Source organism: Mustela putorius, unplaced genomic scaffold (assembly GCF_011764305.1).
Source record: "Mustela putorius furo isolate JIRA1106 unplaced genomic scaffold, ASM1176430v1.1 tig00000508_pilon_pilon_pilon, whole genome shotgun sequence".
Classification (NCBI taxonomy): Eukaryota; Metazoa; Chordata; class Mammalia; order Carnivora; family Mustelidae; genus Mustela; species Mustela putorius.
The window spans coordinates 18724768-18739153 of NW_025421402.1; the positions used below are offsets into that span (position 1 = coordinate 18724768).

The 14386-nt window shown below is 37.6% G+C and overlaps 1 protein-coding gene across 1 annotated transcript in view; it reads left to right on the forward strand.

Moving 5' to 3' along the window:
• The window catches only part of IARS2 (isoleucyl-tRNA synthetase 2, mitochondrial), a 59542-nt gene that overhangs the window by 15858 nt on the left and 29298 nt on the right, over positions 1-14386 (forward strand). The window contains exons 4-12 of the mRNA XM_004751457.3: positions 358-506; positions 593-642; positions 724-833; positions 915-1005; positions 2069-2184; positions 5656-5825; positions 9918-10008; positions 11249-11400; positions 14046-14206. Coding sequence (XP_004751514.1) covers positions 358-506; positions 593-642; positions 724-833; positions 915-1005; positions 2069-2184; positions 5656-5825; positions 9918-10008; positions 11249-11400; positions 14046-14206 — 1090 coding nt within the window. The remainder of the gene's footprint in view (positions 1-357; positions 507-592; positions 643-723; positions 834-914; positions 1006-2068; positions 2185-5655; positions 5826-9917; positions 10009-11248; positions 11401-14045; positions 14207-14386) is intronic.

A 14386-nucleotide genomic window follows, 5' to 3' on the forward strand; every position in this document is an offset into this window, starting at 1 on the left:
TTCTGATCACCTTTAACTTTCAAAATAATTTTCCTATTAAATACATTTTATGGGGGCGCCTGGGTGGCTCAGTGGGTTAAAGCCTCTGCCTTCAGCTCAGGTCATGATCCTAGGGTCCTGGGATCGAGCCCTGCATTGGGCTCTCTGCTTGGCAGGGAGCCTGCTTTCCCCTCTCTCTCTGCCTACTTGTGATCTCTGTCTGTCAAGTTCATAAATAAAATCTTAAAAAAAATACATTTTATGGTATGCACGCTGTGTACAATACCTCTTTAGAGACCTACATACTAAGCCATGTTTAAGAGTTTGGATTTATTGGTTTTCAAATACTTTTCTCTCTTAATTTTTTTTTTTTTTTAGCTAGATCATTTGCTGAAGCAGCAATTAAGAAACAGAGATCAGCATTTATTCGTTGGGGAATAATGGCAGATTGGAATAATTGCTACTACACATTTGATAGAAAATATGAGGCCAAACAGTTGAGACTTTTCTACCAAATGTATGAGAAGGTAATGAAGTATTCTTTTTCCTTTGAATATGTTAAATTATGTGTTATAAAATTCCAGCTTTCATATAATATATTTGTCTTTTATAGGGCTTGATTTATCGATCTTACAAACCTGTGTTTTGGTCTCCCTCATCAAGGTATGTATGTGTTTTTAGTAGTTAAAGTGGAGACTTTTGTGAGTCCCTCAAATATTTATGTCTAATATTCTTGAACCTTAGGACTGCGTTAGCTGAAGCTGAACTTGAGTATAATCCTGAGCATGTCAGTCGTGCAATATATGTAAAATTCCCTCTCCTGAAACCTTCTCCCCAGTTGGTGTCTCTCATAGGTAAGATTTATTGTTGCTTGTGTTTGCTAAAGTTATAGAATTGTAACATTTGCTAACGTATTTGCAATTTTATTTTCACAGATGGTTCATCTCCTGTTAGTTTTTTAATCTGGACCACTCAGCCTTGGACAATTCCAGCCAATCAAGCTGTTTGTTATATGCCAGACACAAAGTAAGTGTATCACTGTATTCTTTTTTTTTAATTTAAATTTTTTTTAATAAACATAATAATATATATATATTTTAAGATTTTATTTATTTATTTGAGAGAGAGAAAGATCACAAAGTAGACAGAGAGGCAGGCAGAGGGAGAGGGGGAAGCAGGCTCCCTGCTGAGCAGAGAGCCCGATATGGGGCTCAATCCAGGACCCTGAGACCGTGACCCGAGCTGAAGGCAGAGGCTTAACCCACTGAGCCACCCAGGTGCCCCAACATATAATATATTTTTATCCCCAGGGGTACAGGTCTGTGAATTGCCAGGTTTACACACTTCACAGCACTCACCATAGCACATACCATAGCATTATTTTGGATTTATTTCATGTCATCGTTCTCTTAAAATTTAGTGAGTTATAATTTAGTTGTGATGTTCATAGATTTTTTTAAGCTTTAAATGATTCGATTGAAGGGGTGCCTGGGTGGCTCAGTGGGTTAAAGCCTCTGCCTTCGGCTCAGGTCATGATCTCAGGGTCCTGGGATCGAGCCCGCATCGGGCTCTCTGCTCAGTGGGGAGCCTGCTTCCTCTTCTCTCTCTGCCTGCCTCTCTGCCTACTTGTGATCTCTCTTTCTCTCTGTCAAATGAATAAATAAAATCTTTTTTAAAAAAAGAAATGATTCCATTGAAGACATCATTTCCAGCTTTTTTGAAAAGCGAAACAAATAATGGGGCAACTGGGTGGCTCAGTCACATAAGCATCTGCCTTCAGTTCAGGTCACAATCCCAGAGTCCTAGGATCGAGCCCCACATTGGTTCCCCTGCTCAGTGGGGAGTCTGTTTCTCCCTCGTCTCCCACCATCGCCCTATCCAGGCTTGTGCTGTCTTGCTTACTCTTTCAAAATAAAAATCTTTAAAAGAAAAGAAAAATGAAACAAATGTAACAGATGAAGTTTTTTGAAAGTAGTGCTTTTTTGATCATGCAATTTGTTTTTCCAAAATGATGTAAAACATTTAAAAATATTATCTGTGGCCTTTCTTTTTTCATTATTAGTAATTTTCTCATAAAATTTTATTTTAGGTATGCTGTTGTGAAATGTTCCAAATCTGGAGATCTGTACATACTTGCTGCAGATAAAGTAACAGCTGTTGCTTCTGCTTTGGAAACAACATTTGAGGTTATTTCAACATTTTCAGGTAAAGGTGTACAGATACTCTGACCATCACAATTATCAGTATATCCATTTGATTTGAGTTTACTACTTTGCTGAATATTTTGCATTGTGAATCAAAACAGATATGGCCTCTACCTTTCTAGAATATATTTTACATTGATTATAGTAAAGGAAAATATATATTAAACATGATAGGAATATAGAAAATATGAACACTGACAGAAGCACAACAGTATTTTTGGCAAATACCCAATTAAAATTAGGTAAATGCCGTTTGAACAATATAGAATGTACAAATATCCTTTTAAAATTTTATTCAAAATTAAATCACTAAAAACCTTTATCTGATTTAATAAAAAGTACAAGGAAATAAATATATATTTTTTGGTATATGATTTTATTTATTTATTTATTTATAAAAAGATTTTATTTATTTATTTGACAGACATAGATCACAAGTAGACAGAGAGGCAGGCAGAGAGAGAGGAAGGAAAATAGGCTCTCCACTGAGCAGAGCGCCTGATACGGGACTTGATTACAGGACCCTGAGATCATGACCTGAGCCGAAGGCAGAGGGTTAACCCACTGAGCCACCCAGGCGCCCCATTGCTATATGATTTTAATGAGGAAACTTAGTAAATTCTGAGAATTATTCTAAAGATACACTTCTATCAGAAGAATCCTTAGTCTGTAATTTGGGACTTCTAAAGTATTGACTGGTTTTGAAGTATAATTATTAAAATCTAGGGAAATTTAAAATCACCTTTGATCTTTAGGGATCATACATCTTTGAATTTCTTGAGTTTTTTACTTAAAAAAAAAAAAAAATCACAGGGCACCTGGGTGGCTCAGTTGGTTAAGTGTCCAGCTCTTGGTTTCGGCTCGTGTCTGGATCTCAGGGGTGTGAGATCGAGCCCTGAGTCAAGCTGCACATTCAGCTCAGAGTCTGCTTGAGATTCTCTCTTCTTCTGCCTCTCCTCTTTCTGCGTGTGCTCTCTCTCTTTCGCTAAAATAAATAAATATATTTAAAAAAAACACATGAGTAGAAAAAGTAGACACACCCCAAAATGGAAGGATTGCCTAGCTAAATTGAGAAGCCCTCTAAATATATCATTTCAGATACAAGCCAGTTAGAAGGTTAAGTAATCTTAACAAATATAAAAAGGGTTTTATGTCAAAAACAGGAAAGAAGCTACAAAATGTTTGATATTTAATACTATTTGGTCCTTATTGGTACAATAAGTAGTTTAGAGGATCTGGTATATTCTTTATTCCAAATCCCCTCCTACCCCTTTTTCAAGCACAGAAGTTACAGACTTCATTGACAAGTTAGATGTTAGATGTTGATGTAGAAGCTGATTGGCATTCTCACAAGGTTTTTGAGAGTGCTCAGGTAAAATTTTAAGATCACCTTTCTGAATTGCGTAATTGTTTCAGATTATTACTGTCAGAGAATCATCATTAGGTTGCCATTTTGAGCCACTGCATTTCAGAGGAGTAGATACACTTCTCATATGTAGCAAAATAAATTGGTGACAGTTAGCTTATTAATTGTTAAGCAGTAGGAATTTTGAACAGCTAAAGTGGAATAATTTGTGTAGAATAGATTTGTCTTTCTAGAAAGATACAAATCATTTTTTATTGATTGCTCAGAGTTCTTTTTTTTTTTTTTTTGAGATTTTTTAAATTCATTTATCAGAGAGAGAGAGTGCACAAGCAGAGGGGAGCAGCAGGCAGAGGGAGAAGCAGGCTCCCTGCTGAGCAAGGAGCCCGATGTGGAACTCAATCCTAGGACCCTGGGATCATGACCTGAGCTGAAGGCAGACGCTAAACCAACTGAGCCATACAGGTGTCCCTATCATTAAGAGATCTTTGTTGGGAGGTGAGGGAAGGTATTAAGTGGTAGATACATTAAGTATGGGGATAAAGGACAGTTAATACATGAAATTTACTTCACCCTGACCCTTTAATTTCCATACTGAAAATCCATGAAAAGTACAACATAGGGTCATGGGGACTGGCCTTACTATGAATCTAATTTAGAGAAAGTAATCAGTGAAAACTAAACAGTAGATATCTCTAAAAATCAGTGTTGACAGTTTTCTTCTTTAATAGCATTATGAATTATCTTGGAAAAAATGCATCCTGAAGTATTCAAGTTTTTTCCTAGTAACTCAGGTATTTGAAATAGAAGAAATAAAGTGCCAAGTCATCCAAGTCACCAGCGAGAAGAGCTTGTGATTTTTTTCAGAAAAGGGAGTTCCCTGTTATCAGTTAAAAGGGATTGTTAGTTTTTCTCAAGCCTTTTATTCACTGTGCTATTTTAACCAAAATGAAATCAGCAACAGAGTTTTCTATGAAATGTCAAAGTTACAAGATTTTTGTTGTTCTAGTGATATTGAATGGGTTACTTTTTATTGCTCTACAGCTTGAAAAGAGGATTATAAAAGTGGAGGCATTCCTCTATGAGGACAGATTTTTTTTTTAAGTTAATATTATTTAGTTTGGGAAAAGGAAGGATGATTTGTGGGGAAGATCTTAGGAGTAAAGGGGCCATTGGAATTTCTTTAATTATTGAAGAAGAGTACATATGATAATACACGTACTTAGTACATGTTGGTAAATGTATAGGTAGAGCCAGGTAATCTTTTTGAAGTTTGGAGACTTATTTATTTATGTTATTTTTACAATATGTGACAGAAATTTATAGAACCCAAGTCAAGAAGTAGTAAAGGTGGGAAACATTATAATGGTGTAGAAAAACTGATGATGGGTATGATACATGATTAGAGGCGCTGGAGTTAGATGGAACATTCGAGTCATACTTGCCCTGGAAGTTGATTTCAGTCATTTATTAGCCATGTAACCTCAGGCAAATTGCCTACATTTTCTTGTTTTCTGATTTGTAAATGCATATAATCTTAGGTGTTTTGTGATATTATAAAGATGAAGTAAGAATTTATGTTGAGTCCAGTGTACCCCGGGTACCTAGTGACCGTTAGGTATTATTTATTATCTCTTACCTTTTAGGGTAACATGAAAAACAACAACAAAGAGGTCCCACAGAGATAGTGTTAGAACCTACTGGTCATTGATCTCTTGATCTACAACTTCTTTGTCCTTATGTTCCAAAAGCCATATATAATTTAGAGAAATTAGAGAAATCTTCTTGGGCCCATTGGAGTTATCTGTTACAACAGTTGCTAATATTTTAAATCATTTACTGTGTGGCAGGTATTGTGCTAAGGGCCCAACATACGTAAAATGCTTTACCTCCATTTATCTCCATGGCAAGCCTCTGAGGGAGGAATTGTAGTTATCCACGTATTATAGATTCCGAAAGGTCCCAGTACAAGTAAAAGGGGACCTGGAGGGTTGAGCCCCGACTCCTTCCAGATCCTGCACCTTTCACTTCCTGTTCTGTTGCTCCTGTTGAAGAGGGAGCAGGTTGTCATGTAAAGTAAGTCTTCATTGTGGTTTTCTTTCCCCACAGGTGTAGATTTGGAAACTGGTACTTGTGCTCATCCTTTAATTCCCGATAAAGACTCTCCTCTTTTACCTGCAAATCATGTGACCATGACCAAAGGAACAGGCTTGGTTCACACAGCCCCAGCTCACGGTATGGAAGATTACAGTGTGGCTTCTCAGCACAACCTGCCCACGGTACTTTGTCACTTGTTTTCCTTTTTAAATACTGCTTCTGTAGAATTAAGGTGGTAAGTCCTAACTAGCATCTTTATTTCTGGGTGATAAGCCATCATTTTTGTTACAATTAAGTTGTGAAGTGTTTGTTTGTTCAGTCCTCTAGTGCCTTATTAATTCATACTAGTTGAGAAAGATTCTCCCAACACAGTCAGCACAAAGTTAGAATTGAAAAATACATATTAAGCGGGACAGTTTTTTCTTTCAAAATACTAATTCATATAGACAAATTACTTTTAGTTCCTGAAAAATGGCAAATAGGTTTATTAATTGAAAAGAACAGTTTGGTTTTTATTTTTTAAAGTAAACAGACATTTTTTTTTAAAAAGATTTATTTATTTATTTATTTGACAGAGAGAGAGAAAGAGAGAGAGAGAGAGAGATATCACCAGTAGGCAGAGCAGCAGGGAGAGGGAGGGAGAAGCAGGCTTCCTGCTGAGCAGAGAGCCCGATGCGGGGCTCCATCCCAGGACCCTGAGATCATGACCGAGCCACAGTCATAACCGACTCAGCCACCCAGTCACCCCTAAATAGACATTTCTAAATTTATGTTATACATGCCAATTATGAAGTTTTCCCATTTAGTTAAGGATGCATCCCAAAGTCAGCATGATGTATGTACATTGCCATATACCTAGAAATTAATAAAGACTGAGTTAAAGATATTTTTAGTATATTTTACTTTTTCAAAATTTATTTTATTTTTCCTCATGATAAGTGTATTCAAAATGTTAAAAATAGATCTACCTTATATTCTGGTAATCACACTACTGGGTATTTACCCCTCAAAATACAAAGACACATGAGTGAGCTCATAGGGTATCTGTCTTTCTCTGACTGAGTAACTTCATTGAACACGGCATTCTCCAGCTCCATCCATGTTGTTGCAGATGACAAGATTGCATTCTTTCTTATGGCTGAATAATACTCCCGTGGGGTGTGTGTGTGTGTGTGTGTGTGTGTGTGTGTGTGTACACTCCATCCTCTTGATCCATTCATCGATTGATGGGCATTTGGGCTGCTTCCATAGTTTGGCTATTGTAAATAATGCTGCAGTAAACATGGGGTGCATTTATCTCTTTGAATTCGTGTGTTGTTGAGTTTTGTAAGTTCTTTATGTATTTTATTTATTTATTTATTTTTTAAAGATTTTATTTATTTATTTGACACAGAGAGAGAGGTCACAAGTAGGCAGAGAGGCAGGCAGAGAGAGAGAGGGGGAAGCAGGCTTCCTGCCAAGCAGAGAGCCTGATGCGGGGCTCGATCCCAGGAACCTGAGATCATGACTTGAGCTGAAGGCAGAGGCTTTAACCCACTGAGCCACCCAGGTGCCCCCTTTATGTATTTTATTTTATTTATTTATTATTTTTTAAAGATTTTATTTATTTGTCAGAGAGAGAGAGGGAGAGAGCAAGCACAGGCAGACGGAATGGCAGCAGAGGCAGAGGGAGAAGCAGGCTCCCTGCTGAGCAAGGAGCCCGATGTGGGACTTGATCCCAGGACGCTGGGATCATGACCTGAGCCGAAGACAGCTGCTTAACCAACTGAGCCACCCAGGCGTCCCCCTTTATGTATTTTAGATACTAACCTTCTATGAGATATATCCTTTTCACCCATTCCGTAGTTTGCCCTTTAGTCTTGTTGATTCGATATGCGGAAACTTATTTTAATATAGTCCCAGTAGTTTGTTTTTGCTTTCGTTTTGGGAGACATATCTAGAAAAATGTTGCTACGGCCAGAGTCAAGAGACATTATTGCCTGTGCTCTCCTCAAAGAGTATTGTGGTTTTAGGTCTTATATTTAGGTCTTGTTTTTCTTTTCCAAGATTGCTTTGGCTGTTTGAGGTCTTTTATGGTTCCATACAAATTTTAATATTGTGTATTCTAATTCTGTGAAAGATGCTGTTGATATTTTGATAGAGATTGCATTAAATCTGTAGATTGCTTTGAGTAGTATAGACATTTTTTTTTTTTTTTTTTTTTTTTTTTTTTTTTTTTTTTTTTTTTTTTTTAAGATTTTATTTATTTATTTGACAGAGAGAAATCACAAGTAGATGGAGAGGCAGGCAGAGAGAGAGAGGGAAGCAGGCTCCCTGCTGAGCAGAGAGCCCGATGCGGGACTCGATCCCAGGACCCTGAGATCATGACCTGAGCCGAAGGCAGCGGCTTAACCCACTGAGCCACCCAGGCGCCCAACATTTTTAACAATGTTTGTTCTTCCAACCCATGAGCATAGAATGTCTTTCCATTTCTTTATGTTATATTGAATTTCTTTCATCAGTGTTTTATAGTTTTCAGAGTACAGGTCTTTCACCTCTTTGGTTAAGTTTATTCCTAGATAGTATATTGTTTTGGGTATAATTGTAAATGGGATTGTTTTCTTAATTTCACTTTCTGCTGCTTCATTTTTAGTGTATAGGCATGCAGCAGATTTTTGTACATTCACTTTGTATCCTGTGACTTTATTGAACTCATTTATCAGTTCCAGTAGTTTCTTGGCGGAGTCTTTAAGGATTTTTTTTTTTTTTTGACAAACAGAGATCACAGGCAGAGAGAGAGGAGGAAGCAGGCTCCCTGCTGAGCAGAGAGCCTGATGTGGGGCTCGATCCCAGGACCCTGGGATCACGACCCGAGCCGAAGGCAGAGGCTTTAACCTACTGAGCCACCCAGGCGCCCCAGGATTTTTTTTTTTTAAATATATAATATCATGTCATCTGCAAATAATGAGAGTTCTACTTCTTACCAGTGTGGATGCCTTTTATTTCTTTATGCTGTCTAATTGCTGAAAATAGGACTTCGGGTAAAAGTGGTGAGAGTGGACATCCTTGTCTTGTCCTGACCTTAGGGGGAAAGTTCTTAGTTGTTCCCTGTTGAGTATGATGTTGGCTCTGGGATTTTGATATAAGAACTTTATTGAGATATATTCCTCTAAACCTACTTTGCAGGGAGTGGGGGTTTTTTTCTTTCTTTCTTTTTTTTTTTTTCTATCATGAATGGATGTTGTACTTTGTCAAATACTTTATCTGCATCTGTTGAAATGAACATTTTTTTTATCCTTTCTCTCTCTCTCTTTTTTTTTTTTTAAAGATTTTATTTATATATTTGACAGAGAGATCACAAGTAGGCAGATAGGCAGGCAGAGAGAGAGAGAAAGGAGGAAGCAGGCTCCCTGCTAAGCAGAGAGCCTGATGTGGGGCTTGATCCCAGGACCCTGAGATCATGACCTGAGCTGAAAGCAGAGGCTTTTTTTTTTTTAAGATTTTATTTATTTGACAGAGAGAGAGAGAGATCACAAGTAGGCAGAGAGGCAGGCAGGGAGAGAGGGGGAAGCAGGTTCTCCGCTGAGCAGAGAGCCCGATGCGGGGCTCGATCCTAGGACCCTGGAATCATGACCTGAGCTGAAGGCAGAAGCTTAACCCACTGAACCACCCAGGCGCCCCAACAGAGGCTTAACTCACTGAGCCACCCAGGTGCCCCATCCTTACTCTTTTTGATATGACATATCAGAATGATTGTTTTGTAAATATTGAGCCACACTTGCATCAGGGACTAAATCTCAGGTGATTGTGGTTTCTAATTTTTTAAATGTATTGTTAGGTTCAGTTTGCTAATGTTTTATTGAGGGTTTTACTTCTTTATTAAATTTGTGGTATGGAATGGCTGGGTGGCCCAGTGGGTTAAGCGTCTGCCTTTGGCTCAGATCATGATTCCAAGGTCCTAGAATCAAGTCCTGCGTCGGGGGTCCTCGCTCAGTGGGGAGCCTGCTTCTTCCTCTGCCTGCTATCCCTGTGCTTGTTCTTTCTCTCTCTCTCGACAAATAAAATCTTTAAAAAATTAAAAAATAAAATAAATAAACTTGTGGTATATGTTTTAATAAGACCTTTTGCCTTTTAAAATGTATAAATCTATAGATTTTTATTAACTGCATAAGAAGTACCTAGATTTTCAATGTAGTGAAAGACAATACTGAGATGTTTTATATATATTGTTATGCTGGGGATTGTCATAAGATAAAATTTTTGGTACTTTAATTGTTGAACATAACCCTTTGTAGGATTGTTTAGTGGATGAAGATGGAGTTTTCACAGATGTTGCAGGCCCTGAACTTCAAAACAAGGCTGTCCTTGAAGAGGGAACAGATGTGGGTGAGTGTCATGTATGTTGTTATCATAAATACATATTTTCTGAAAAGCAGCCTATGCTGGCTGTTCTTTCTATCGTACACTTTCATTAGAACAAAAATCTAAAGCTCTATTTTATTTTGCCACATGGTTTAAAACAGAATTTAGGACTTTGTCATCTTTTGCTTTGAAGTTGCTCTCTGTGGTTAAGCAAAGCAGGACAGTCAACACCGAGTGATATTATTTTAGGGATACAGCAGTGTTAGTTTTGTGGAAGGATAAAATCAAGCTTGAGGCTAGATGTTGACTGTGTATCAGACACTACTGTTTTGTAACCCTTGTAAATCACTAAGCCCATGTTAGCATTGTTTATGTCTTACGATCGTAGGGGTCCTCCAGCCTTGTCTTGGCTCTCTGACTTTTTATAATTATGGATCCAAGGACCAGGTACCGTGAAGACTTTTCTTTGCCCACACTAAGACTAAGGCTAATTAAACATGGTATATTACTTGCCTCTGACTACTATTACCAATTACCATATATTTAATAGCTTGAAACAACAGAAATTTACTCTCAAGGTTCTAGGGGCTACAAGTCTGAAATCAGTGTTTTGCCAGGTCCATGCTCCCTCTGAATGTTCAGTGGAAAAATATTTCCTTGTCTCTTCCTAGCTTCTGGTGGCTTCTGGTAATCCTTGGCATTCCTTGCTTTATAGCTGTATCACTAATCTTTGCCCCCATTGTCACATGTCCTTTACTCTTGTGTGTCTCTGTGTATCCTCCTCTCTTATTAGGCCACTAGTTATTGAATTTAGGGCCTACTCGAAACCAGTATGACCTCACCTTAATTTGATTACCTCTGCAAAGACCCTGTTTCCAATATGGTCACATTCACAAGTGCTAGGGGTTAAGACATCTGTTGGGAGGATAAAATTCAGTCCACTATAGCTGGTTTCTTCTGGATTTTTTGGAGACCATTTTAAGATTCGTGGTATGAAAGACTATAACTATGAATTTCAAATGTGGAATTTTAGATATTATCCTATTTATCTTTCCTTTGCAATGAAAAGCACAGAAATGACTTAATTTTGAGTCTCAGTAAGGTTTTATAGTCTCTTCTTTTTTTGCCAGGAAATTCCTAGATTATACTTGTTAGCTTACGACTGGCACTTACTGGTCCAGGTTTAGTACTCCTGGGAATTAGGAGAATTTTCATAGTCCTTTTTAATTATATCTAATGTAAATTGTTACTGATTTTTTTCAAGTTATAAAGATGCTTCAGGCTTCAAAGCATTTGTTGAAGGAGGAGAAGTTGGTACACAGCTATCCCTATGACTGGAGGACTAAGAAACCAGTGGTTATTCGCGCCAGCAAGCAGTGGTTTGTAAATCTCACGGATATCAAGGCCACAGCCAAGGTATAAGAGACATCCTGTTGCGAGTGTTGGGTTCTTATTCCTTCAGCGTTAAAAAGTTGCATGTGAGGTTGAGGTAGGGTTTGGGGAAAGGGAGGGATTGCCGCTATTACGATTTGGTGATTTGGTTTCATTAAATTATAGTTTTAGAAGGATCTTGGATTTCTGTTTCCTTCATCATGTGTGGCGTAAAGGGGTTAAGGGACTTGTCTAAATTTCCTGCCTCTATAGTGAGAGTAGTATAGAATTAGGACAGAACTGAGTTTAAGAGGTCGTTTAACCTCTTGTAACCTCAGTATCCTCATCTGTATGGAGTGGATAATAATGCCTACCTTGTGGGGTAAGTGAATAAAACTCCAGGACAGTGTCTGGCATATTGTAAACATTTGGTAAAACTCTCTAAATAGAAACCCTGTGCTTCTGTAAGTTTGAAATTGCAGTGCGTTTGAAAAATTGTTGCTTTGAATTAACAAGTACTTTTACAATGGGCATTTTAAATATTAATATGTATCTGAGCTCTTTCATTCACTATAAATATGTGTGTGTGTGTGTCAAACAATTCTATTGAATGAAAGAGCTCAAATATCTATTTGTTAATAGGCTGATAATGAAGATATTTTTCATCTTTCATCTTAATGTAGAACCTCAATGAATTGGTTTATTTGTTGGCCTGGCAATTTGAAGCTATGCAAGCAATATACATTTTCAGTATTTGTATAGAGTGGGCAACTGTGATATGGACTGATTTTTTTTTTTTTTTTTTTTTGCATCCTGTGAAACTTGTTTTCCTTAATTGTAGATGTTAAGATTAACAACTTCGAGCTCCGCACAGATTTTTTTTTTAAATTGAGGAACATCTAAGTTTGATGCAATAAGCTGGAGCTGGTATTTGTTGTTGGTGGTTTTTTAAATTGTCCTTTATAGACAATTTTCAGTTCCTCTTTGTGGAAACAAAATAATGTATTCCATGTTTCTACTACCCAAATTCAACATTAATCAACTTTAAGCCAATTTTATTTTATTTATTTATTTATTTATTTATTTATTTGACAGAGATCACAAGTAGGCAGAGAGGCAGGCAGAGAGAGAGGAGGAAGCAGGCTCCCTGCTGAGCAGAGAGCCTGATGCGGGGCTCGATCCCAGGGTCCTGGGATCATGACCTGAGCGGAAGGCAGAGGCTTCAACCCACTGAGCCACCCAGGCACCCCAAGCCAATTTTATTTTTATCTTTGCTCCTCCTACCATCCCTATCTTTTACTTCTTACCCACTGGATTATTTTGAAGCAAATTTCAGGCCTTATGTCTTCCATAAATATTTCAGCAGGTGTATCTGAAATGTAAGGACTATTTAGATGTAATTCCAATGCCACTGTTACCATTTTATAAAAGTAATAGTTATTGTTTAACAAAATCAAATATACAGTCTGTTCATTTTTCCTGGATTTTTAAAGCAAGTCTTTTTTTTTTTAAGATTTTATTTATTTACTTGACAGACAGAGATCACAAGTAGGCAGAGAGGCAGGCAGAGAGTCCAATGTGGGACTCGATCCCAGGACCCTGAGATCATGACCTGAGCTGAAGGTAGAGGCTTTAACCCACTGAGCCACCTAAAGCAAGTCTTAATTAAAATGAATTGCAGATGTTGCCATTCTGCCAGTAGGTGGTGCTACAAAGGGTTTTGGGGGAGGACTTTGTTTTGTTTTGTTTAAGATTTATTTATTTATTTGAGAGAGAGGGTTGGGAGGTGGGCAGAGAGAGGGAGTGGGCAGTGGGGAGGCACAGAGGGAGAGAAAGTTTTGTGCAGACTCCCCTTTGAGTGCAGAGCCGGACTGGGGGCTTGATCTCAAGACTGAGATGATGATTGGAGCCGAAACCAGAAACCAACAGTCCAACTTTTAACCAACTTTGCCACCAAGGCGCCCCCAGGGGGAGGATTTCTTGTAGTTGAGGTTAAGTGAGGAAAATGTTTAAATCACTCTGGAAATAGAAAAATGCTTTAATTAGTGGATAAAGAGATTCTCAAAAATGCAGTAATGTATTTTGGCCTTTCTGGAGAGTAATACTGGACATTGTCCTATACAGTTCATCTTTTGGTAATTGACAAATGAAATAAAAAACAACTTTTTGTGGGGCTGGAGGTAGGAGGAGTTCTTGAAAGAGAGTAAGTAAATGGGAAGTAACTGATTTTGAGAGTGTTTTCTGTGTTGTAAACCATACTATATGAAATTAGATTCTATTGTAATGCTTGTTTATTGACCTAAAACAGTAGCTTATTTTTTAAGTACTTAAAAATTATCATCGAAATCAAGCTTGAATGGATTTTAACTACAGTTTAATGAGTTTAATGCTTCTGCTAACCTTCTTACTGCCAATTTTGATCTAGGGTGCTTGGAAGTTAGTATGTGGTTTCTTTTCACATCCTCTCATGGTGAAGTCTGCTCTAGATGTTAATTATTAGATCCTTTGTGGCCCTGTTTAAACTTAGTTTCATTTGGTCTAAAATCTGTAGCTTTTTAGTTTAGCTTTTTGGATACGGGGAGGGAGACATATGAATAAACATCCAAAATAACCATTAGGATAAATCATGGCAGTTCTGGAAAATTTGATCTGCTTACTCTCACTGGATTTGATTTGTGAATCAATTGCAGGAATTGTTAAAAAAAGTGAAATTTATTCCTGGATCAGCACTGAATGCCATGGTTGAAACGATGGACAGACGGCCGTATTGGTGTATATCAAGGCAAAGAGTTTGGGGTGTTCCAATCCCTGTGTTTCATCACAAGACAAAAGATGAATTCTTGATCAACAGGTAGACTTCTTTCTACATATTTTTAGCATTTTAAAGTGAGCTATGTTTTCTTCAAAAGTAGAAAAATGGACTGTTGAGAAGTGATACAAGTTAAATCACATACTCAGTCTTATTGATGGGAGTAAAATATAATTTGCTTTCATGTGGTTGACATTTTAACAACTGTACTTTTTCAATATG